The 22753-nt window shown below is 41.8% G+C and overlaps 1 protein-coding gene across 11 annotated transcripts in view; it reads left to right on the plus strand.

Moving 5' to 3' along the window:
- The first annotated feature begins 341 nt into the window (after window positions 1–341).
- Window positions 342–22753, plus strand: part of HEATR3 (HEAT repeat containing 3) — a 66641-nt gene continuing 44229 nt past the window's right edge. For 3 of the 11 annotated variants that reach the window (XR_009537058.1, XR_009537059.1, XM_060130726.1), the window contains exons 1-11: window positions 342–640; window positions 779–951; window positions 2869–2956; window positions 4860–4972; window positions 7202–7311; window positions 9565–9705; window positions 11220–11497; window positions 16045–16135; window positions 16242–16399; window positions 16689–16771; window positions 18411–18547. Coding sequence is in view for 7 of the 11 variants with exons in the window: in XM_060130726.1 (XP_059986709.1) it covers window positions 506–640; window positions 779–951; window positions 2869–2956; window positions 4860–4972; window positions 7202–7311; window positions 9565–9705; window positions 11220–11497; window positions 16045–16135; window positions 16242–16399; window positions 16689–16771; window positions 18411–18547 (1507 nt within the window). In the remaining 4 variants the exon portion in view is untranslated. Of the gene's footprint in view, window positions 641–778; window positions 952–1001; window positions 1421–2868; window positions 2957–4859; window positions 4973–7201; window positions 7312–9564; window positions 9706–11219; window positions 11498–16044; window positions 16136–16241; window positions 16400–16688; window positions 16772–18410; window positions 18548–22753 lie in introns of those variants that run through there. The other 8 variants (XR_009537060.1, XM_060130728.1, XR_009537057.1 and 5 more) reach the window with 6 other exon arrangements.

Consider the following 22753-nt stretch of genomic DNA (forward strand, 5'->3'; position numbering starts at 1 on the left):
TCGTGGTTAATATTTTTTGAGCACCTACTACATACATACATCAGGCTTGGAGTTAGGCGCTTTACATAATATTTTTTTAAGCCTCACAATAACCTGGCAAGTTAGGCATCCTTAATCGCATTTGATTATTATGGAAATAAAGGTTTGGCAAGTTCAGTAACTTGATAAATGTCACTAGCTGGTGGGAGGCGGAGTCGGTTCTACCCTTCAAATCCAGCCTTCCCCTTCCTGAGAAAACCCATAAGACACGCCCCTCCGCAAGGTCTGGGCCCGCCCAACCTCCCCTCTACGCCTGCGCTCTCCCCGCGCTGGCCACCACCCCGCTCCGCCGCCGACACGCCACGCGCACGCGCATTGCTTCCCCATGTGGGCTCGGGCCGTCATCGGGCCCAGCTGAACAGTAGTGCATAGACCCCTAGACTGCAAGACCTTGCTGCCAGCTGAGCAGACTCCACCGTCTTGCTGTTGCCCTCCTCTCTCGGTCTTCCCGCCAGCGCAATTCACAATGGGCAAGAGCCGGACGAAACGCTTCAAGCGACCTCAGTTCTCCCCTACGGGCGACTGTCAGGCCGAGGCGGCGGCGGCGAACGGGACTGAGCCAGAGGAGGACGACGGGCCAGCGGCGGAGCTGCTAGAAAAAGTGAGGCGAGGGCTCGCCGGGCCGCGCGGGGAGGGGCGGGAGCAGGCCTCCCCCGGAGCCCCCCAGCAACGCCACACGCCCCTGCCGCCGCGTCCCCGCGCGTGCGCTCTGCTCTCTGACACTTGTTCTTTCCCGCAGCTCCAGCACCCGAGCGCCGAGGTCCGCGAGTGCGCCTGCGCGGGGCTGGCCCGGCTGGTGCAGCAGCGGCCGGCGCTGCCGGGCCTGGCTCGGCGGGACGCCGTGCGACGCCTCGGGCCGCTGCTGCTCGACCCCAGCCTGGCGGTGAGGGAGACGGCGGCTGGCGCACTGAGGTGAGCAGGGAATGGGGTCCGGGGTTGTGCCTCGGAACCGGGCCCACGGCGTCCAGCTGGCGCCTCCTGTGTGCCACGCACCGTAGCTAATCGGCTTCATCCTCAGTGCACTTGTCTGCGGCAGCTCGGGAGGGCTAGGAACTGCAGAGGCTCTCCTGTTTGCAGAGGGGGGCATTTGAACACAGGCTTCAGACTCCGGAGGACCCCATGAGCCCCGGACTACACGCATTGCTGCTTCACCTGCAGTAGCCACCTGTCAAACGTCCTCTCCTCAAGGCCTAGCGCACGTTGTACCCTCTCCAGGGAGCCACCATGGAGTCCTGAGGTTCAGTGAACTCTTCCAGTATAAATGCCAGGTGTTCTAGGTGCGGTAGATTTTGAGCAGGCAGGACATTGAGCAAGACAGCCAAGATCCCTGCCTTCACAGAACCCGTGTTGATGCGGAGACAGACAGGAAACCAGTAAACAGGTGAAACATAACATTAGATCGTAAGTGGTGCTATGGAGAAACCAAGAGGATGATGAGTTGGGGGTGGGAAGTTACTTTAAATTGGGTGATCTTTAGATGACATTTGTGAACTCTAGCCTCCTGGCTCTGGAGGCTAGAGCCAGGCGTGGACAAACAAGGGAAAGAGCATTCCTGACAGAGGGAACAGCAACAGCAGAGGGCTTGGCATGGTTAAAGAATGGGAAGGTTATGTGGCCGAATAGAGTGGAGGGCGGGCCTTTTAAGAGTTGAGGCTGGAGAGATGGTTAAGGATCCGGTGGTGTAGAGCTAAAGGACCTATTCTAAGCAGGAGTGACTGGTCTAATTTACCTTTTCAAAAGGCCACTCTGGTAGCTGTGCAGAGAATGGACTGCAGGGGGGGCAAGAGTAAAGTTAACATTCGTAGTTTTCATAGCTCTGTCTTTATTTATTCTGTTTCATTCATTGATTTAGCAAGTATATATTGAGTGCCTGCTGTGCACCAGGCAGTGGGCTAGGTCGTGGGCATGTGGCAGTGAACAAGACACATAATTTCTGTCCTTAATGGATCTTACAGTATTGAGGGAGGCAGGCATTATGCAATTAAATCACACAAGTGTGTAATTACAGCCAGTGATATTTACAGAAGATGCTGTGAGAAGGTATACCTGGGGGTTCAGGGAAGAAAACCCTAAGGGCGTGATGTTTGAGGTGAGATCTGGGGGATGAGTGGGGATTAACCACTTGATGGAGGAAACAGTGTGTGGAAAACCCTCCCCTCCCCCCAAAGCATACACACACTGAGAGCTCCTGGAAGATGGTGAGGCTTCATATCCTGAGTGCCTAGCACAGTTTCTCTTCATATCCTGAGTGCCTAGCACAGTGCTGTGCACTCAGAGGGCAAGCACTGTCTTTCTAATCAAAACTAAATTTAGTCAGGATTGCTTCAAGGGAATGTCTTTCTCAATAGCCTCACCCTTCCTACCCTGGAAGTCCTGATTCCAAGAAAAGTTCCCTTCGTATAAAATCAGGCAGGGGACTTCCTTGGCAGTCCAGTGGTTAGGAGTCCCTGCTCTGTCTGCGGAGGGTGCGGGTTCAATCCCTGGTCGGGGAACTAAAATCTCACAAGCCAGGCTGTGTGGCCAAAAAAAAAAAAAGATCAGACCATGACTGATTCACATTAAATAAGAGAAGTCTTCCCTCTCCCTGTGTATCGTCTCAGTCCTGAAAACTAAGCTGTTCCAAGACAGAGACATCTGTTTACTTCATGTAGGGCAAGGATCAGCATAGGTGGAGATCTGTGGATTGGCTGTGCAACATCTTACAGGAATCATAAGCGATTTCTTCCGGGAAACCTTAAGTATGGGTAGAAATAGAAATAAACTTGAGCGCTTAATATGTTCTGTGACATGTGGTCTGAAAGTAAAACCTGTTTTAAACTTCTTGTGTAGAAATCTCAGTGCTTGTGGCGGTTTCGAAGTTTGTGGTGACATGGTGACCAAGGATATCATGACTCCGCTGGTCGCACTGCTGAAAGAGGTATGCCACTTTCCCAGGTCGCTGTTAGTATACACACTCAGACAGTTTGGGGTTTTGTTTTGCCTTTTTTTTTTTTTTCATTAAGTTTATTTATTTATTTTTGACTGCGTTGGGTCTTTGTTGCTGTGCGCGGGCTTTCTCTAGTTGCGGTGAGCCGGGGCTACTTTTCGTAGCAGTGCCTGGGCTTCTCATTGCTGTGGCTTCTCTTGTTGCGGAGCACGGGCTCTAGGTGCGAGGGCTCAGTAGTTGTGGCTCGTGGGCTCTAGAGTGCAGGCTCAGTAGCTGTGGCGCACGGACTTAGTTGCTTCATGGCATGTGGGATCTTCCCGGACCAGGGATCGAACCCGTGTCCCCCGCATTGGCAAGTGGATTCTTAATCCCTGTGCTACCAAGGAAGTCCTTGTTTTGCTTTTTAAGTACTTTGGTGTTAGTTATTTTGTCTTCCCTCAAAACATTCTATAGGAATTGTATTTCTTTCCTGGAAACACTGATCTCATCACGGATACTAGTCTCTAGTTTGTCCCCACTACCTTTATTTATCTGCTTGTTAGAAAAGACCTTCCTAAAACTATAGACTGACTCCTTTAGACTTTAAACTTCATACGATGAAAATAATTTGTATTTATTGGTTGCTTATTTATGTGCTCGGTGCTGTCTTGTATATTATTTCACTTAATCTTCGGAGCAGTCCTATTTGGCAGGTATCGTTATTCCTGTTTTACAGATGAGGAAGCTGAAGCGCAGACATTAGGAATTTGCCGAGAAGACTAGATTATGTTCTCAGATTTAACATCATGCCACCTTTATTGCATGATGTAGTTCAGGGATTAAGGAGCTCTTCCTCAGCCGTGCCTCCGGTCCACTCTTCTGTATTGATGGGTAATTTTCACTTGGGGCCATATAAAGGATATCCAGTTTCGATGAGAGGTGTCAGTCTTGTTCCCTTTAGAACAGTGATTGTACTAGGGATGATGTGCCCTGCAGGGGACATTTAGCAATGTCTGGAGCCATTTTTGATTGTCATGGCTTTGGAGTAGGGGTTGCTACTGGCATCTAGTGGGTAGAGGCCAAGGATGCTGCTGAACATCCTACATTGCGCATGACAGCCACGTGCACCGCAGCAAAGAATCATCCCATCCAAATGTCAGTAGTGCCGAGATTAAGAAGCCTGCTTTAGAGGGTGCCGTGGATTTTAGGAGGGGCAGAACTGCAGAGTGGTTCAGAGCACCCAGTTCGGAGCCAGGATGCCTGGATCTGAATCCCACTTCGCTAGATACTAAGCTACACCTTCAGCAAGCTCTCTGTACCTGTTTCCTATTTGTAGCAGGAGATTAGGGGTAAGAGTTCATCTACTTCATAGGTTTGTGGTGAGGATTAAATGATTTAACAGACATGAAGTGCTTAGAGTAGTGCCTTGCACAAAGAAGGTACTGTATAGATGTTAGCTCTTATTATGTGTTACTTTTCTTTGCCTTATATACTATCTTTACCACATTAGATAAAATATTTTGTATTGATTTTACATTTTCACTTAAAATGTGAAATGCTTTTTATCCAGTTTGTACAGTGACTTGTGAACCTTTCTTGTCTGTATTTCTTGCCAGAAGGGCGCAGGGTTACAGGAACTGTACTGTTTGAGAATTTGATGGGCTTGTTAACCACTATCATTTTTTAAAAAATTTTATTGGAGTATAGTTGATTTACAGTGTTGTGTTTATTTCAGGTGTATAGCAAAGTGAATCAGTTGTACATATACACATCTCCACTCTTATTTTTTCTTTAGATTCTTTTCCCATATAGGCAACCACTATCATTTTTGATGTTTACTTTTTGTGATTCTTCACTGTCTTTCTGTTTAATTATTCTTTTGAACAAAGGTACTAATCATGGTGTTTGATTTCAGTGTAGTACTGGACTGGATTCAAATGAGATGTCTCCACAGGAAAAAAAAGATCAGAACAGAAATTCTATTGAAAACATAGCCAATGAGGCCGTAAACGTGCTGTGGAATATATGGTAAGATGCTTTCCAGACGCAGCCTCCTGCTTCAGTGCTATTCAGGCTGCTGCTCCCTCTGTTAAACTGCAGAGGAATCTCTGTTCTCTTTGGTAGGCGTGTAAATCTGTGATGTTAGTGCTTGGTCGGAGGTCTCATCAAGTGACCTAAGATCAACTGTCCTTCCCAAGCCGTTTTCCTCATAGCATCACTACGTCCTTTTTTTGCCTTACAGCTCTTCTCTCCAGTCATTGCTGCTGACAAAATAAGAGGAATCATGGTCATTAGTACCCACTGCACCTCCTTCCTCCCCCACTACCCATGTACCTTAAGGAGCAGTTGTCTTCAAGCCAGCCAGCCTCCAGTGCAGTAGATGCTTTGGCCTGGCATCTGGAATGAGACAGGGACCACAGACCTCAGTGGGTGCTTTACTCCTCTGCCATGGCAGGTGCCATCTGACAGGGAAGTAGATGCCTGAGAAGAGCTCCTTTGGTCCCAGTAGGAAGAAGGCCACGCTCCATTCCATCATTGTAACAATGGCCGGGGGCGGGGGAGGGTGGGAGTAGGGGTGGGGGTGGGTGGACTTGCTTTTAAGAATGGAGATGGCTGGAAACACAACCTGCATTTTTTTCTATGCCATTTTATTGTCTCACATTTCTAGCCAGATTCTAGCAAGAATCTGTCATTTCCTTATTTTCAGTCAGCAGCGATGATTATTTCTGACCTAAAGCACAGGTACTTCATAGAATACAAGGTTAAGTTGGATCCTGGAAAGCTGCCTACACAGCAATCCAAACTTGCCTATGATTTCTCTCTTTTTTTTTTAGTTTTTATTTTTTAATTTTTATTGGGGTATAGTTGATTTACAATGTTGTGTTAGTTTCAGGTGTACAGCAAAGTGAATCTGTTATACATATACGTACATCCACTCTTTTTTAGATTCTTTTCCCATATAGGCTATTATAGAGTTATTGAGTAGAGTTCCTTGTGCTCTACACTAGGTCCTTATTAGTTATCTATTTTATATATAGTAGTGTGTATATGTCAATCCCAATCCTCCAATTTATCCGTCCCCCCCATGATTTCATTTTAAACTAGTGGATGCATTCCACCAGGAGAATTGGAGAGATCAGATTTGAGGAAATGCCATATTCAAGCAAGCTAATGGGTGCTGTTTTTCAGATAACTTTAATATATAAATTGTTGAACTCAGAAATTTTAAAAAAGTTTTCTTTGAAAAGTGCCTGAAAAAGTGGTCTTCACAGTGATCTCTCTTTGCTGAGTGCCCATTATCTTAACACATTTATGCTTTATTTTCCTGACTATACCTGACTTTACTATGGGCTTCTTGAGGGGAGGTTCATAGCAGTGTTGCAGTAACTAGATGGATGGATGGATGGATGGATGGATGGATGGATGGATAGATGGATACACAAACAGAAAATAGTTTATCTTTAGACAGCAGGATTGAATTTAATCCTTTAGTCAGCTCTGTTAGCTGTTAGTCTGTCATGTGTATATATGGTATGTCTGGAGGAATATTCTTCTCTGGAACCAGGAAAAAAATTATTATAATTAGCTCTGTTTACCCTATATTTAGCATATATGTTAATAACATTGATAACATTAATTCTGATTCTTTTATTAAAAAATAGTGTAATTTCAAAAATGCTTATTATAACAGTTTCTTGTTGCAATCTACAAATTCTGTTAAAATTATAACAGTCTAGATAGAATGAATAAAATTTTAATTTTACTTTCTTTTAAATTTGTACTTTTTGTGTGATAAGTATAGAGGCCTTTTATCCTTACTTTAATTTATTATTACTGTGATACAGTGGAAAGACAAGTTAAGCTGGACCCAAAGACTCACCAGTAACGAAGTGTGTGATCTTTGGACAGATCACTTCACCTCTTGGGGTCTGAGTTTCCTTACCCACAAAATGAGGAATTGAAGTAAATGATTTCTAAGCTCTCTTCCATCTTTAACCTCCTGTAAGGAAATTGGCGTGCGGGTAAAGAGATTGGCTAAAAGATCCTACTGTGATGGAAATAAATGTACAGATAGCCAGTTGTGTTCCTGCACAGTGACTATGAATGGGCATTGGTTTCTTCATCTATAAAAATGGTGGGTGTTTGACTACAACTCTTTGGTTCTTTTACAAAGCCTAATTATTTTTTCATGAATTTCTGTGGTTGATAATGTTAAAATGTGAATAGTAAAACTTTTTTTTCCCCCCTTCAATTTAGTGAATGCAGTAGTAGAGCAGTATCTATATTCAACAAAGAAGGGTGTTTGGAGATTGTATTAAAGTATTTAAGTAGGTTTTCCACCAATGTTGACCTGGCTATTTCAGTAGGTAAGTGAAGAAAAGTATGTGTGGCCTTATTCAAAAATTTTTATTCAGACATAGCATGTTTATTTTATAGGAGTGATTTTTTTTCTCATTGTATGTAAATGCATAGCTGAGTTCTATTATGAATCTTTTAAAGTCTGTGATTAATGCTTTACTTACTCATGTAGTTTTCCCACTCTTGACCCTGAGAGGGAGGAAAGTAATTATGTGAGCATATGTGGTTTCTAGTATACTACCATTCTTAGAAGGCTTTATTAATTCTGGAAGCTTTCATCTCCCATTTGCCGAGAAACAGTAACCCACAACTACCAGGCCTTTGAGCCATAGTTAATTGGAATGTAGACCTATTTAAATGGCTTGTACCACTATCTCATACTTCCAGAAGAATACTTCTGATAACCTGTGCTTTTTTTGAGAGAGGAAAATAAGTGATTGGAATTTCACATAGGCCTGCTTGCCTTCCAGGCAGGGAAAGCAAAGTCTGGCAGCTTCAGCTGCCTTGGCTCCCTCGCCTTCTGTACATGGGGTTAGAGAGCCACCGGGGGCCCTTACTCAGCAGGTGGAGGAGACAGAAACCAGAGGGTGGGTGGCTCAGCAGAACTCTGGGGGCAAGTGGAGAAATAATGGGTGAAAAGCATTTTTTTCTACCCATCGTAATATAGGCATCTGGCTGTCCTTTTATTTAACTGTGTATTTCTCCTGGCAAGGGCAAGTTTATTCCACTTACTGAAGTGTATTCCCCTTACCAGTGTTTCTCTTGGCTCTAGTGGACATAGAACAGAAAAGGAAAAAATAATAGTGGAATAAATACTACTGAGACAAATTTTTAAATCAGTTTCTCAAAATGGAATCTTTGGCAAAGGGGAGATTTGTGAGTAAATGAGAATTTTAAAAACAGTCGAACTAGGAAATTGGTAGGTGACTTTTAGTCTCAGAGGACAGTCTTTATTACAATAAGAGAATTTCAGGAAAGTTCATAGCTTTTAAAAGAGAAACTTCACTTCTGTTTTGGGGCCTTAAGGTTTGTAGATTTGGTTATTTATTTAGTTTTTTTCCTCAAGAACTTTTTTAAAGAACTTTAAAAAAATGGATCAGAATAAAGTTATTTTGCATTGTATAGCAGTGTTTTCCTTGGCACTTACCTAGGTTCATGATTTTTTAAACAAATGTCAAACTACTTCTGTTTTGAAAATCAAGCACGGCTTACATATAGTAAAGTGAAATTCTGAGATTCCATCCTATGTATTAATACAGCTTTCTTTGAGCTTGTGTTGTCATAGCAATCACAACTTATCTTGTTTTTTTGCTAAAGTGAGTTTAATTAGTCTCTTAATGAAAAAAATACTACATTGGGGTATATGTATATGTACATATATGCATATATATGGATTTATATATAAATGTATTTTGGAAACCAAAATAGAGCACAGCAATAGCGTGTATTTTGACTACTAATTTGGATGGGAACGATCTGCTTTGGAAGTTTTAGACCTGGAAAGAAATGGATTTGTATGGTCTACAGTATCTCAAAGAAAACAGATTTGGGCTTGCTTCCTCATTTGTGCTTCAGTCAGACCTTTCATGCAGTCCCAACTGTTTTTATACTTTCAGTTAATTATTTCTAATTTACAAGTTGTAATCCATTGTCTTGTTCTAATGCCAGAGAACAGTTAAGTGCTAAATAAATCATATGTCTATTAATATTTTACCCATCTCTTAATTTGATCATATTTTTATATAAAACACTTTTTTCCTTAAATACGTTTCACCAGAAATAACTCTAACTTTTAAGGTCGTGCTGAATTTCAACGAAACCAGAATGTTCCCAAACCTAGGGCTTGTCTTTGACAACAGAACTACCCTGAGAGTGTTGTCAGTGCACTGGTGTTTGGTCCGCAGGCTGTTTGCTACTGGTCTGTGATGAGTACAGAAATAGAGGCTAAACCTTTATAAATGTTTATAGTAATTCCACATTGTCACGGCGGTTAAGAGGCTTTTAAATTATATTTCATAAAAGTATAGTTTTATAAAGGATTAGAAATTAAGAAAAAAGGGAAAAAGGTCTTTTATACCTCTGATAGTTTGGGAAGCCTCATTTGCATGTTCCGTGTTTGAGGGAAAGCGTATATCTCCTACAAAAGCTACCTGTGTCCAAAGAACTTGTAAAGATGCAAATGTTTTTTGATGAGTTATTTTGGTTTAAATTATCCTAGCAGAATTCATTTTTTTCTAAATATTTGATGTTTGTCTTTATAGCATATTGTTTGCAGACGGTGACTGAAGATAACCCAGAGCTACTGAAATCTTTCAGTGCCCCAGCATTGCATGTGCTGGAATCAGCAATGCTTTCTCCTGTCAATTCCATGGAATATATTCTATTAAAGACATTGGTGGCAGGTAAAGTTTAGCCATATGTGATAGTGTGCTTTTTTAGTAACTTGTAGTAGGTAGAGATGGGGGACAAAGTTATTCCCCCATTTCACCGCATCAGGGCTTTCTGTGCTTAGTCTGTTCTGAAAATTTTAATATTTTAGTGGAGACCCTTAATTCAAGCGGTTCTGCATAGTTTCAAAGCCTTCTAAGATTAAATGTGTTTTTAGTTTAACAAACTACTGTTGTCTGATAAAGAAATGCTGTTGTCAGGACCCCCTCTTATTTATGAACCAGTGAGTTCAGAAGTTGACTGTGTAGTGTAGGCATCTAAGACATGACCATTCACTTTCCTATAAGATCTTCACCCGCAATGCATCTCCCCAGAATTTCTAAATACAGAAAGAAGAAATAATCTGATGACATGTCAAGTAGTAGGAAACTTATTATATAGTTTCCTCTTGCCTTTGGTCTTCCAGGGGTAATTTATCTTGAGAGGTGGTTTTTTCCCCTAAACTGATAAAATACACATAACATAAAATTTAACATCTTAACCATTTTTAAGTGTACAGTTAAGCAGTGTACATTCGCATTGTTATATAACCAATCTCCAGAACACTTTTCATCTTGCAAAACGGAAACTCTGTACACATTAAACAACTCCATTTCCCTCTCCCCTCAGCCCCCAGCAACTACTATTCTCCTTTCTGTCTCTATGGATTTGACTACTCTAGTGCCTCAAATAGGTGGAATCATACAGTATTTTTCTTTTTGTGACTGGTTTATTTCGCTTAGTGTAATGTCCTCAGGGTTCATCCATGTTATAGCATGTGTCAGAATTTCCTTCCTTTTTAAGGCTGAATAATATTCCACTGTATGTATATATGACATTTTGTTTATCCATTCATCTGTGGACGGACACTTGGCTTGCTTCCACCTTTTTGTTATTGAATAATGCTGCTATGAATATGGTTCTACAGATGTCCATGTGAGTCCTTGCTTTCAATTCTTTTTAAATATATATACCCAGGAATGATTTTTATTTTAACCGTCACATTTTTTTTTTTTTTAATTAGTCTAACTACTTAGTGGTAGCTATTCTAGTTTCATAAGCAGAAAACCAAGAACCTGCTCTCTGGTTGTCCGTGAGACCTTGGAATTTTAGTGCATTCCATTCCACTCTTGGAATATAAGAAGCTGCTTAGGAGAGCAGCTCAGGTTAAGATGAAAGAAAGCCAGGCAACTCAATTTGTCGTGGTAAAAGAAACTTGATCGGTGTTCTCTTGATCTGTTGCTCTCTGGTGTATCAGAGCAAGGCATTGTGTGCCAAGAAAAGGAGACGATTGTGAAGGACTGCTGTAATAAAGGGAGCTGCCTCAGTGCAAAGCTTTCCGACATTTAATAAAAACTGAACAAAGGCAGTGGGATTGGGATTTTTTGAAATTACACCTGAGCTTAAAGAGCCACTCTCATGGAAACTGTATTTAATAAAAGATTTCACAGTTGATTTCTTTGTCCTTATGCTCATTTTTTTTCCACAGGCACAATTTGGAATCTAAAGGACATTATTCCATCCAAGAGTCAGGCAGAAATCATAAATGCCATACTAAAGATCTTATCTGAAGTTCTGGAAATGGATGCTGGTGAAACGGTTCTTCAAATGAAGGAGGCCGAAACTCAAAGGATAAAAACTGCTGCAGAGACTGAGGACACATTACAGAATGTTAATGGTGATGATTTGATTGAGGATGATGAAATGGAAGGAATTCCTCATAGAAGGAAAGTCAGAAGGAAAGCTTTCATTTCAGATTTACTTCCAGTAAGTCGGATTGATGCTTTCAGACATGGATTAATACAGCTATTTTCTTTCAATAGGTATCCTAAGCTTTGTAGGAAAATGTTACAGCAAAGTTAATTATAACGTGAATTTCAGTTAAAAAAAAAAGTCATGTTTTCCCATTAACTCATAACTCAGAAATCTCCCAAAGGAGAAAAAAAAATGTCCTAAGACAAATCTTTTATATAGAGAAGGTTTGAAAGATGGGGTAGACCAGTACTTTTGCAGCACTTCAGAGACATGTGGTCATCTCCCACTTCAGTTACACATTCTCTTCCAGACTGTCTTCAAACTAAAGGAATTTTTACTTTGCTTGAATTGTCCCTTGCATTCTTGTCTCTTTTATTTTAGTGTTTAACCTTACCAAAGTAGCAAGCCAAACTTTCATTTACCCCCTACTGGCGAGCAGAGGAGGTTGGGTGATTATGAAAATTAATGATGGTTTGTAGTTTTTGCAGACTGGTTTATAGTCTTTCTTTGTTTGTTTGTTTTATAAATTTATTTATTTATTTTTGGCTGCGTTGGGTCATCGTTGCTGCACGCAGGCTTTCTCTAGTTGAGGCGAGCAGGGGCTACTCTTCGTTGTGGTGTGCGGGCTTCTCACTGCAGTGGCTTCTCTTGTGGAGCGCAGGCTGTAGGCACGCGGTCTTCAGTAGTTGTGGCATGCGGGCTCAGTAGTTGTGGCTCACGGGCTCTAGAGCACAGGCTCAGTAGATGTGGCGCACAGGCTTCGTTCCTCCACGGCATGTGGGATCTTCCCGGCCCAGGGCTCGAACCTGTGTCCCCTGCATTGGCAGGCGGATTCTCACCCACTGTGCCACCAGGGAAGTCCCTGGTTTATAGTGTTTGATTGGGGCTCATTTGTGCTAGTGGGTGTGACGGTGGGGTGAGGAGGAGCAGTCTTGGGTGCAGGGAACACTTCAGCTGAGCCCGTCAGCAGCGATGGAGCCATACTTTGGGAAAACATTTTTCCCAAGGAGGAGAGCAGGTCGTCAGGAAGACAGGGAGGACAGTGAGTTGGGCTTTATTCATCTAGGTGCACATTTTCTATGCTTACTCTGTGTGCCAGGCCCTGTGCCAGGTGCTGCTGATAGAAAGATGATTAAGGCATATTTCCTGTCTTCAGGGACCTTTTCCGTCTTGAGAGGATAGACATATAATGATAATTTATTATAATGCCTGGGCTAAGAACAGTGATAGGGCTGTGCACAGACTTCTGAGGGGGTCGTATCTATAGAGTAGGCACACCTGACTCAGCCCTGATGGAAGCAGAAAGGAAGACGCTCTCAGAAAAGGCTTTGTGGACAGAACACCTGAACTGTCTTAAAGGATGGCGTAAGAAACAGCATGATGAAAGCGGATTAGTGTTGTTTGAGGGGACTGGAGGCAGGAAGACTGGACAGGAGGCTGCTGAAGTCATTGGGAAGAAAGACAATGAAGCCTGAACTGGAAGAACCCTAGTAATGTCCTGTCACACTTTCTACCATCTCACTCGTGGCCTGTCCTGATTCATGTGCAATGAACTGAAACTGAGAAGTATCTTAAGTCAGTGTCTTAGAGTTTTGACAGATTTATTTTTAAAGAATTCTTAGTGGGCATAAACTCATCAGTATACCACTGCCCTACATTCCTGAAGTCTTGTAAAGCTGAATTGGTGGTGTCTTACAGCAGTCAAATGTTGTAGTTAAGAACTACTTTCTCACTACAGATAACTCAATTTCGTTTCTTTCTATGGCTGATTAATATTCCATTGTATATATGTGCCACACTCCCCATGAACAGCTGTTAGGTGCAAAGCATTGTGTTAAGTGCTGGGGTGAATCCGAAAATGAAAAGGCCATCCTGCCCTTGAGTTGCTTGCAAATCGTAGAGCGGCTTAAAAATCATATCACCCCCTTTTGGTGCAAGAGGCGTGTATTTGAACACCCAGTTTACTCCTTGTCTCACTTGTGCATCTGAGTCAGAGTGGGTAGAATTTAAAATCAGTAAAGCAAGATAGACAAAGGCATAGCTCTGAGCCTTGTCATTCCAAAGGGTGTTTCTAGAACCCCAGCAGCATCCCCTCAGGTACCACATGGAGGTGAGTTACAGATCTGGGATCCACATGTGGAACATCAGCTATAACAGGTCAGGGTTTGGAGGCTCTTCTGCAGGTGTTGCATCGTGCTGACCAGGTCACTTTGTCCTGCCAGATGCACATATACTATGTTTCCCCACCCCGAATTCCCATCAGAGCAGAAGTGGAAATTCCAGTTGGGCTGTCAGGGGACTCTGAAAGATCGGACATCTCTGGCTGGGAGAACAGCACTCCTGCAGGGTTTCCTCTTCTCCAGCCTTGCTTTCAGGGGCCCCACAGGGAATGAGTGAGTGGGGATTGAGATCCACATCCACCAAGATGAAGTGTCACTGTTTCAAAGTATCGATATTTAACTGTTATTTAGAGATTCACTTTCCCAAGTATTACTTAGAAATAGAATTTTGGTGCTTAGAAAATGCAGTGTTTTCTCTTAACAAAAGCTTGCTTTTTAAAGCCTATCACCATAGCTGAGTAGACCGGATGATTAACATGCTGATCAGGCAGCCAGTGTTTAAGTGCCAGTAGTGTGCTAAGCATCATGCTGCCATGTGCCAGGAATACAAATTTACAGCCAGGCAGCTCTGGTCTTTCAGGCTGCCCAGTGGCTTGTGCAGGGATCCTTTAGAATCAAAACCCTTAATTGCATCATTTAACTTAAGAAGGTATAAGCACAAATCTGTAAAGAGAGAACTGACCCAAGTTGTGGCTGTAACATGCAGAAGTAGGACAATCCCTACCCAGCTTCCACAGTTAGCAGTTGTCAAATCACAGTCTGTTTTCTTTCATCTATTTCCCTACCCACTCTCCCAACTACTGAATATTTTGAAGCAAATCTCAGCTGTCATAACATTTCCTCTGGATTGGTTCTTTAGGTCAATTTGGTAACAATAAGAAGCAGGGAAGTGTTCTGAGCAGGAAAGTCAGGTAAAGAAGTGGAACTTAGTTTCAGAATTCTTCTAAGGCAGATCTTTGTAGGTTTTAAGTGGATGAGAGCCCAGCAAAGGCATGTCTTGTGTAGCTTTGAGTCGCCTCTAAGAAATGTTTAGTTGAATATCATACACGCACGAAGTGAGTAGGAATAAATTTTAGATACGTTCTTTTCTTTTTAATTAATTAATTTTATTTTTGGCTGTGTCGGGTCTTAGTTGTGGCACATGGGATCTTTCATTGCGGCGCACGGGCTCCAGAGCACGTGAGCTCTGTGGTTGTGGCCCGCGGGCTCAGTAGTTGCAGCGCGCGGGCTTAGTTGCCCCGCTGCATGTGGGATCTTAGTTCCCTGACCAGGGATCGAACCCGCATCCCCTGCATTGGAAGGTGGATTCTTAACCACTGGACAACCAGGGAAGTCCCTAGATACATTCTTGCCAGCAATAAAATGAATATAAACATAGGGATTCCTGTGCTACATCTATTAAATAAGCTGTCTTCTTTTTTTTTTTTTTAAGAATGTGGTTCAAAATTACAGTTAAATCGTTGCACAAGAAGTTGCTGGAGGATTAAAAATGAGTACAACATTCTGGAAAAGGAGAACAGGAATATGTCACAGTATCTATAGATGTGTTTTTAACCTTTGATCCAGTAAATCTGAGGAAATAAGATAACCAAGTAATCTGAAATATTCCATGCTAGAGGAATGCTTAATAAATTATAATACATTCATTTAATGGAATATTTTACAGCCATTGAAAAGACAGAAACTGGGAAACATTCAGACAACAAAATATACATTACTTTTAGCTTATGTACTGTTTTGGAGTGAAGCTATTTCACTTTTCATAGGTGACTTGAGAATTAAGGTCATATAAATTTATACAACCCATTTTGAGAATGTTACTTGATAAGTTAGGTTCATGTTATTTATTCCCAGGAGAAAAAGTCCCCCTCTTCCTTCAGTCTTTAAGAAATGCTTTATTGCAGTCTTCAGAGAAAGCCAGAAAGCAGCAAGCCTGTCTGCTCCTTAGTCAAGTTCTGGTGGTCATATAAGGGCCTGTTAGTAATTCTGGTTAATGAAGTCTCTTCCAAGAAACTGTGTAAGTGTCTAAAAGCAGGTTTGTTGTGTGTAAGTGCCTGGTGTCCAAAATGAACTCTTGTTTTAATCTTAGTATGCTGAGCTACTTCTTAACACATTAGATTAAGTTTCAGGGTGAATTTAGTTCAGAATTCCTGAATATTTTTCTGTTCTCTCCAGCTAACTAAGCAACACTTAGAAAATAACCGTGCAGATAGATGGAAACCCGGTGAACAGTGGCACGCTGCACAGTGCCAAGAGGAATCATAATGCCTGTTTGTCCTTCCAGCACTTTATGACTTTTCTTCTACTTACCCACCCCCACCCAAGTCCTCTATTCCAAGTGCAAATATCATTTAGTAGGCTTTAACTGAGGAGAGTCACATGAAAATATTTTTCCACACATTTGAGAGTTGGTCGTTTGCTTTTTTTTTTTTTTTTAAGCCCACCGACAAGGAGCTGAGAGAGACCATAGCGTTGCTGACAGCTCAGCAGACTGCTCTGGAAATCATTGTCAACATGTGCTGCAGTGAAGGTTTGTGACCAGTTCCCATTTAGATATCCTCCCCTGGACTGGGAGGGCAGCTTCCATGAGGATTATCTTAAATAGTCCAGTTCTGTGTGATCTGCACTCTTCCCAGATCCCACCGACGATGAATGGGAAGAGCTCTCCAGCAGTGATGAAAGCGACTCATTTATGGAGAATTCCCTCAGTGAATGTGGTGGGCAGCTGCTGTCTCCCCTCTGCCTCTCCCATGAGGTTCACACCGCTCTCACCAACTACCTCATCCCAAAGAAGGTAATCTGTTTTCAGTCTAGGCTCATTCGAGAGCACAGGGAAGGCTGAAGAAAGCTGTTCCTTCCTTCTGTGTGCAAAAGAAGTTCGCTAATACTGCCAGGTGTGGGTAATTGGTAAGACCTGGGAAACAAAACAATGACCAGCACTGGAGGTGGGCCGTTCAGAATTCCTGAGCACCTCTTTATCAAGCCTGACCATCTCACTTAGAAGTCACATGTTGGGATTTTATAAAGGAATCGTGTAAAAACCCTACTCTTTAACCTTTGCCTTACTGCCTTTTTAAATTTAGATTTTTGAGAAAACTGCCTTTCCAAACAGCACTGCAGTTGACGTGTGTTCTAGGAACCCCAGTTGGAAACCTTTGATTAGAAAGTAAGAACTTTTCTAGTTTCAAAACCATTTGTCATTATGTTATTATATGAAATGATGGACCATTCAATGGAAGATGCCGACTCCCCCTTCAAGATCTCTCCCCCTGTGTCCTGTGTATGTTCCCTGGAGAAGTCTGCCCATATGTTCACTAAGACAGGAGAGTGCACGTAGCAGTGTGGTTCACAGTTGCCCCAACTTGGAAACAACCTCAATGTCCATCAGCGGCAGAATGGATAAATAAGTGCTGGCATAATCATACAGTAGCATACATACAGCTGAGCTGCTTCTTAACACATTAGATTAACACATGCAGCAATAAAAAATCTGAACTAGAACACTGACACTAAACTGTTTCCTTCAGTGATGCATACATAGGTGGTAAACCTGTAAAGAAAAGCAAGGAAATGTCTGCTATAAAAGTCTGGAGAGTGGTGACCTTTGGGGTCAAGGAGGTGGGGCGTGATAGGGAAGGGATAGGTGGGCCGTGAGGGCGCTAGCAGCATTTCTTTTCTTTTTTTTTTTAATTGAAGTATAGTTGACTTACAGTGTTGTGTTAGTTTCAGGTGTACAGCAGTGTTTCAGATATATATGTATTCTTTTTCAGATTCTTTTCCCTTATAGGTTATTACCCTATAGTTCTCTGTGCTATACAGTAGGTCCTTGTTGCTTATCTATTTTATATATAGTAGTGTGTGTATGTTAATCCCAAACTCCTGATTTATCCCTCCCCCCCTTTCCCCTTTGGCAACCATAAGTTTGTTTTCTATGTCTGTGGGTCTATTTCTGTTTTGTAAATAAGTTCATTTGTATCTTTTTTTTTTTTAGTTTCCACCTATAAGCGATATCATATGACGTTTGTCTTTCTGGCTTAGTTCACTTAGTATGATAATCTCTAGGTCCATCCATGTTACTGCAGGTGGCGTTATTTCATTCTTTTTTATGTCTGAGTAATGTTCCATTGTATAAATATGCCACATCTTCTTTATCCATTCATCTGTCGTTGGACATTTAGGTTGCTTCCATGTCCTTTAAATAGTGCTAGCATTGTTTATTTCCTACCTAGATGCACAGGTGTTTGCTTTGTAAACCGTTAAACTCTGTATATTCGTTGAGCGCTTTATGTATGTCATATTTCACAATTAAAAATAATTGTAAAGATACTGCCATGCATAGAAATTTTTCTCAAGCAGATTCCATGTGACGCATAAATGCGCTGTGCCTCAGAGGCCTTGAGTGCTCAAGCAGTTTGATCTGGTAGGATTTTTTTTTTTTTTTTTGCGGTACGCGGGCCCCTCACCGCTGTGGCCTCTCCCGTTGCGGAGCACAGGCTCCGGACGCGCAGGCTCAGCGGCCACGGCTCACGGGCCCAGCTGCTCCGCAGCATGTGGGATCTTCCCAGACCGGGGCATGAACCCGTGTCCCCTGCATCGGCAGGCGGACTCTCAACCACTGCGCCACCAGGGAAGCCTGATCTGGTAGGATTAACAGTTCACTTTACGAATCCCTGCTCACTGCCCTAGACCTCCTTCTGCTTACAGATGGTCCCTGTCAGAATCTGACACTTAGTTTCAAGGTCAGTGCTGAATTCTGCTGGGTTACTGTGAGAGGAACAGACAGCATTCTCCCTCTTCCTTTGCAGAATGAGCACTATACAATGCAGAGCCCTCGTGTGTCTCCAGAGCCTTGTCTCCCTCCTGGATGTGGACCATCTGGGAGGACCTGCAGCCCTTCAGACACTTGCACAGCATCTGTCACAACTGCTTTTTTCTCAGCCAGGTAAATATTTAGGCCTTATTGTGAAAAACGACTGGGATGGAGCAGAATTTTGAAGGGCCAGGAGCTTGGAGTTTGTAATTATACGGTCTCTCATCCAACCTGCAGAAACCTTTCCCAGACACTAGCAGTCATATATTTATAGTTGCCGGTGGTATAGAGTCAACGAAGTATGCAGGCAGGCCTCTGGGGTATATTTATCTTTTTCATTAAAATTGCTTGCATCCAGTTACGTCAGGACAATCAAGGCTGCATCACAAATATCATAAATATTAGGGTGCATTAAAATATTTGGGTAATTCTCTATTCCTTAGTTTTCTCCTTAAATATAAAATCGTTTGATTGACATTTGATTGGGTGCTACAGATGTGTATGACAGAATTCACAAGGTTTGAGAGCCCATAAAGTGGAAAGCCTCCCTCCTTTTTCTCACACTACCCAGTTCCTCTCCCAGAATTGGTCACTGTGGCCAGTTCCTTGTGTATTCTTCCAGAGAGATTCTCGATACCAAAGTATGTATGTGTATTTTTAAGGCAAATGATAGACTACTGTACACACAGTTCTACACCTTGCTTTTTTTCTAACACATCTCTTTCTTCAAATACCTTTGCATGGTACAAGCTGAATCTCTAAGTTACAGGTATCTGATATGGATTAATTTCATTTGTACGCAGAAACCTAGAGAGATACTGTACATTAGATAGGTGTTCTTTTTTTTTTTAATTTTTACTGGAGTATAGTTGATTTACAGTGTTGTGTAAGTTTCTGCTGTACAGCAAAGTGAATCAGTTATACATATACCCACTCTTTTTTAGATTGTTTTCCCATGTAGGTCATTACAGAGTATTGAGAAGGGTTCCCTGTGTTATATAGTAGGTCCTTATTAGTTATCTATTTTATATATAGTAGTGTGTATATGTCAGTCCCACTCTCCCAGTTTATCCCTCCCCCCCTTCCCCCTGGTAACCATAAGTTTGTTTTCTACATCTGTGACTCTGTTTTGTATATCAGTTCATTTGTATCATTTTTTAGATTCCACATACAAGCAATATCATAGACTATTTGTTAACTGTTCTTTTGAAATGACCTAGCTGTACAGTGTATAATGCATGCTCTTCTAACAGATTGTCATAGTTCACTGTAGTAGAATCTCATTTAACTTCGGCACATTAAACTATAGGAGCTCAAACAAAACCGAGAAAGGAAATAGAGGTATTTTACATAGTAAAGGAAAATTCTTCGTGTTACTCTATCCGGCATGTGTGTCTGGAGTGAGGGTTAATATGGGAGATGTGAATCTGCTCTATTTCTGTGCAAAACTGTTTAACATTTCCCCTTCTCAGACACAGTACTAAGTCCAAGAGCTGAAACTCTTAGAAGATCAAAATATGGTCACTTTTCACTAAATACAAGTTTCTGTATAAGCATTCCTTCAAGAGGCGGTCTCTGATTCTTTAAGACATCTATCTTGCACTCTATGAAGAGGTGCTGTGTATTTAATGGTGCATGTTTTAGAAGTTCTAGATTAATTTTTAAAGATTAAATAAATAAATATTTGGAAACTCATTATATAGTTATCAATATTTGTCCATTAACAGGTGGAGTTTTCAAGTGATCTCACGCTGTGTATTCTTTAGCTGGTGCCGTCATGTGAAAACCACATGCCCAGCCATACCTAAGACAGGATGTTGAACAGGATGTGAGCAGTATTAGCCCCACTCCCGTTCCAAGCCCGTACTGGGCCAGCTCTGGAGCACAGAGGTGACTGGTCATTGTGAGCTGATGACTATAGCTTTATATTTCTCTCCCAGCCTTATAAACCTAACGAGATCTGGCTGGCATGGGGGGCAAGAGGGATGGTTTCCGTCAGCCCAGCAGGATGTCCTGTGGAGGGGTGGCTGGGGGAGACTGCTATTGCTCATGCCCCCTCCCATCCACGCATTCCCATGGGCTCCCTGCAACGGGCAGAGCCAGATAGGGGAGTCCACAGCTAGGCCCCCAGGCGAGCAGGACCTACCCAGACCTCTTAGTGCTTCCAAGACCTGCTTAACCTGAGAGAACCCTGTTTGCCCTAGTTTCACAATTGCCATCTCTTTCCTCTGGGCCATTTCTCCATGAGAGTCCAGTCAAGGTCCCACAAGCCCCATCCCCTGCCAGCATGAAGAGTTTATTTCACTGGAAGTAAGTGCACATATTCTGTGCCTCTGCTTATGCAGAACACACTTAGGTGTGTTTCTCCTAGTTCAGCTGGCTGTTCTTGGTCACTGGTACAGGCTCATTTATTACCTGGAAAGATCATAGGAAAACCATAACAAGCTGAGCCTTAGAGAAATAATGGAAAGTTTCTGAATTGTGAGAAAGTATAATTAAGCACTTAGATTTTTAATAAATTCCAGTTTCCTAGCTATTGTAGACATAACCTTTTTATCAGAATGAAATTTTTGATAAAGGATAATTGCTTATACTATTCTAGTATAGTCTTTTCAAATATTTGGGATTTATAAAATAGTATAACCCTGTGAGCTCTACATGGATAATGTGAACTGTTATTGAAGAATTTGGTGGGGAGAATGGGGCTAAATTTCTCTCTTGTGTGTTTGAGAGTTAAATGTATGAGGATCGTACAGCTGTATTGTATTTAACTTGTTTTAGTTTTGCTGCTGAAATACAGTTCTGAATACTTATAAAATTTTTGATACATACCTCCATAGATTTGTGGCTGACATCAGAGATAAAATGAGCAAGTTTTTAGTAGAGTCTGGTCCTTGTGTTCAAAACACCAACATCTTTGTCTCCTTCATTTAAAATATTGATCTTCAAAACATAAGAAATTTTTAGCAATGTTGTATTTGCAGATTGGGTCAGTTTGTCATTTTTTCCATTACGCGGGTTCTAAAATCATTTAGGATTCCCTGCTACCCTAGATTTTGGGGAGCAGAAAGCTCATTTTCATTACAGTTAGAATGGTGGTAGCACCCATTCTGGGATATGGTTTTTATTCCACATCAGAACATTGAAAATCAGTCTGCAGAATTCACCTAAATATAATTTGCTGCTTGATTACTTGTGGGTTGACTATTTACCTACATTTAGGTATGCTACAAATTCTTAGATGCTGTACAAAGTTGTTGTGGGGAAAGACATTTTGAATCACCTCTTTTGTTTAACTTCTTTTGACATTTACTTAATTTCTTTTGACAATACCACATGTCTTGACCTTTTACTGAGCATTTCTCAGAAAGGCAGAGTTGTTTGAACTTCCTTCCCTAATTTGGATAAATGAACAGAAATGTGAATTAAATAAAAATCATCCAAATTTAGGGAAAATATGAATTTCACGTAATATAAAACAGTAGTGTAGTTTAGATTAGGATTTTGAATCTAAGGTAATTGTTATTTTCCTAAGAATAGAGGATAGAAAAAAAATGGGTTCTGAGATGTGTTCTAGTTTGTATCAAGTTAGTTCTGCATAACGTGGTTTAATAGTTTTATGTGCAGCTGACAGATTTCCAGGACTACACTTACAGCTTTAATCAAATATAAGTTACTTTTCAGAGCCAGTATGGTGACTTTTGGAAGTTTAATAGTAACAATTTTATACCAATTTTTGAGGGCCTGTTAGGTACTAGGTTTTATGAGCTAGGCATTTATTACTCCACCTGCCTGATGGGGACGCTGAGATTTAGAGGTTTAGGAACTTTTTTCAGGGGGGTTCCTTCTTTTAACAACTATTTATTTATTGACTTACTTTATGCCTTGCGCTGTTCTAGGTCCAAGGTATATAGGCATAAACAAGATAGGCAAGGCCGCCATGCTCATGGAGCTTGCATTTTCATATAAATAAAGGTTTAAGGTCATTTTGGCTAGGAAGGAAAAACATAAAAGCAGAATGGTATGAGGTGTCGCACTAGTTAGTATGGAAAGGCCCCTTTGAGGAGCTAACACTTGGGCTGAGACCAAAATGAGAGGTCACATAATGTCACAGGCTGGATTCTGTCCCTGGTGTGTCTGATCCTAAAGTATCCTAGTATCTGTTCTGTGATACTTACAGGAATTCCCTACCTCTGTGCATAACATATATCTGAAAATGAGAGAGCCGAAAGATAAAACAAGCCTTAATTCCAGTCTTTGCAGAAGCTGCCTTGCTCTCATGCGGCCCAGAAAGGGACATCAGAATCTTTATCTGGCCAAGGGCACCACAGAGGAGAA

Source organism: Lagenorhynchus albirostris, chromosome 19, assembly GCF_949774975.1.
Source record: "Lagenorhynchus albirostris chromosome 19, mLagAlb1.1, whole genome shotgun sequence".
NCBI classification, from domain to species: Eukaryota; Metazoa; Chordata; class Mammalia; order Artiodactyla; family Delphinidae; genus Lagenorhynchus; species Lagenorhynchus albirostris.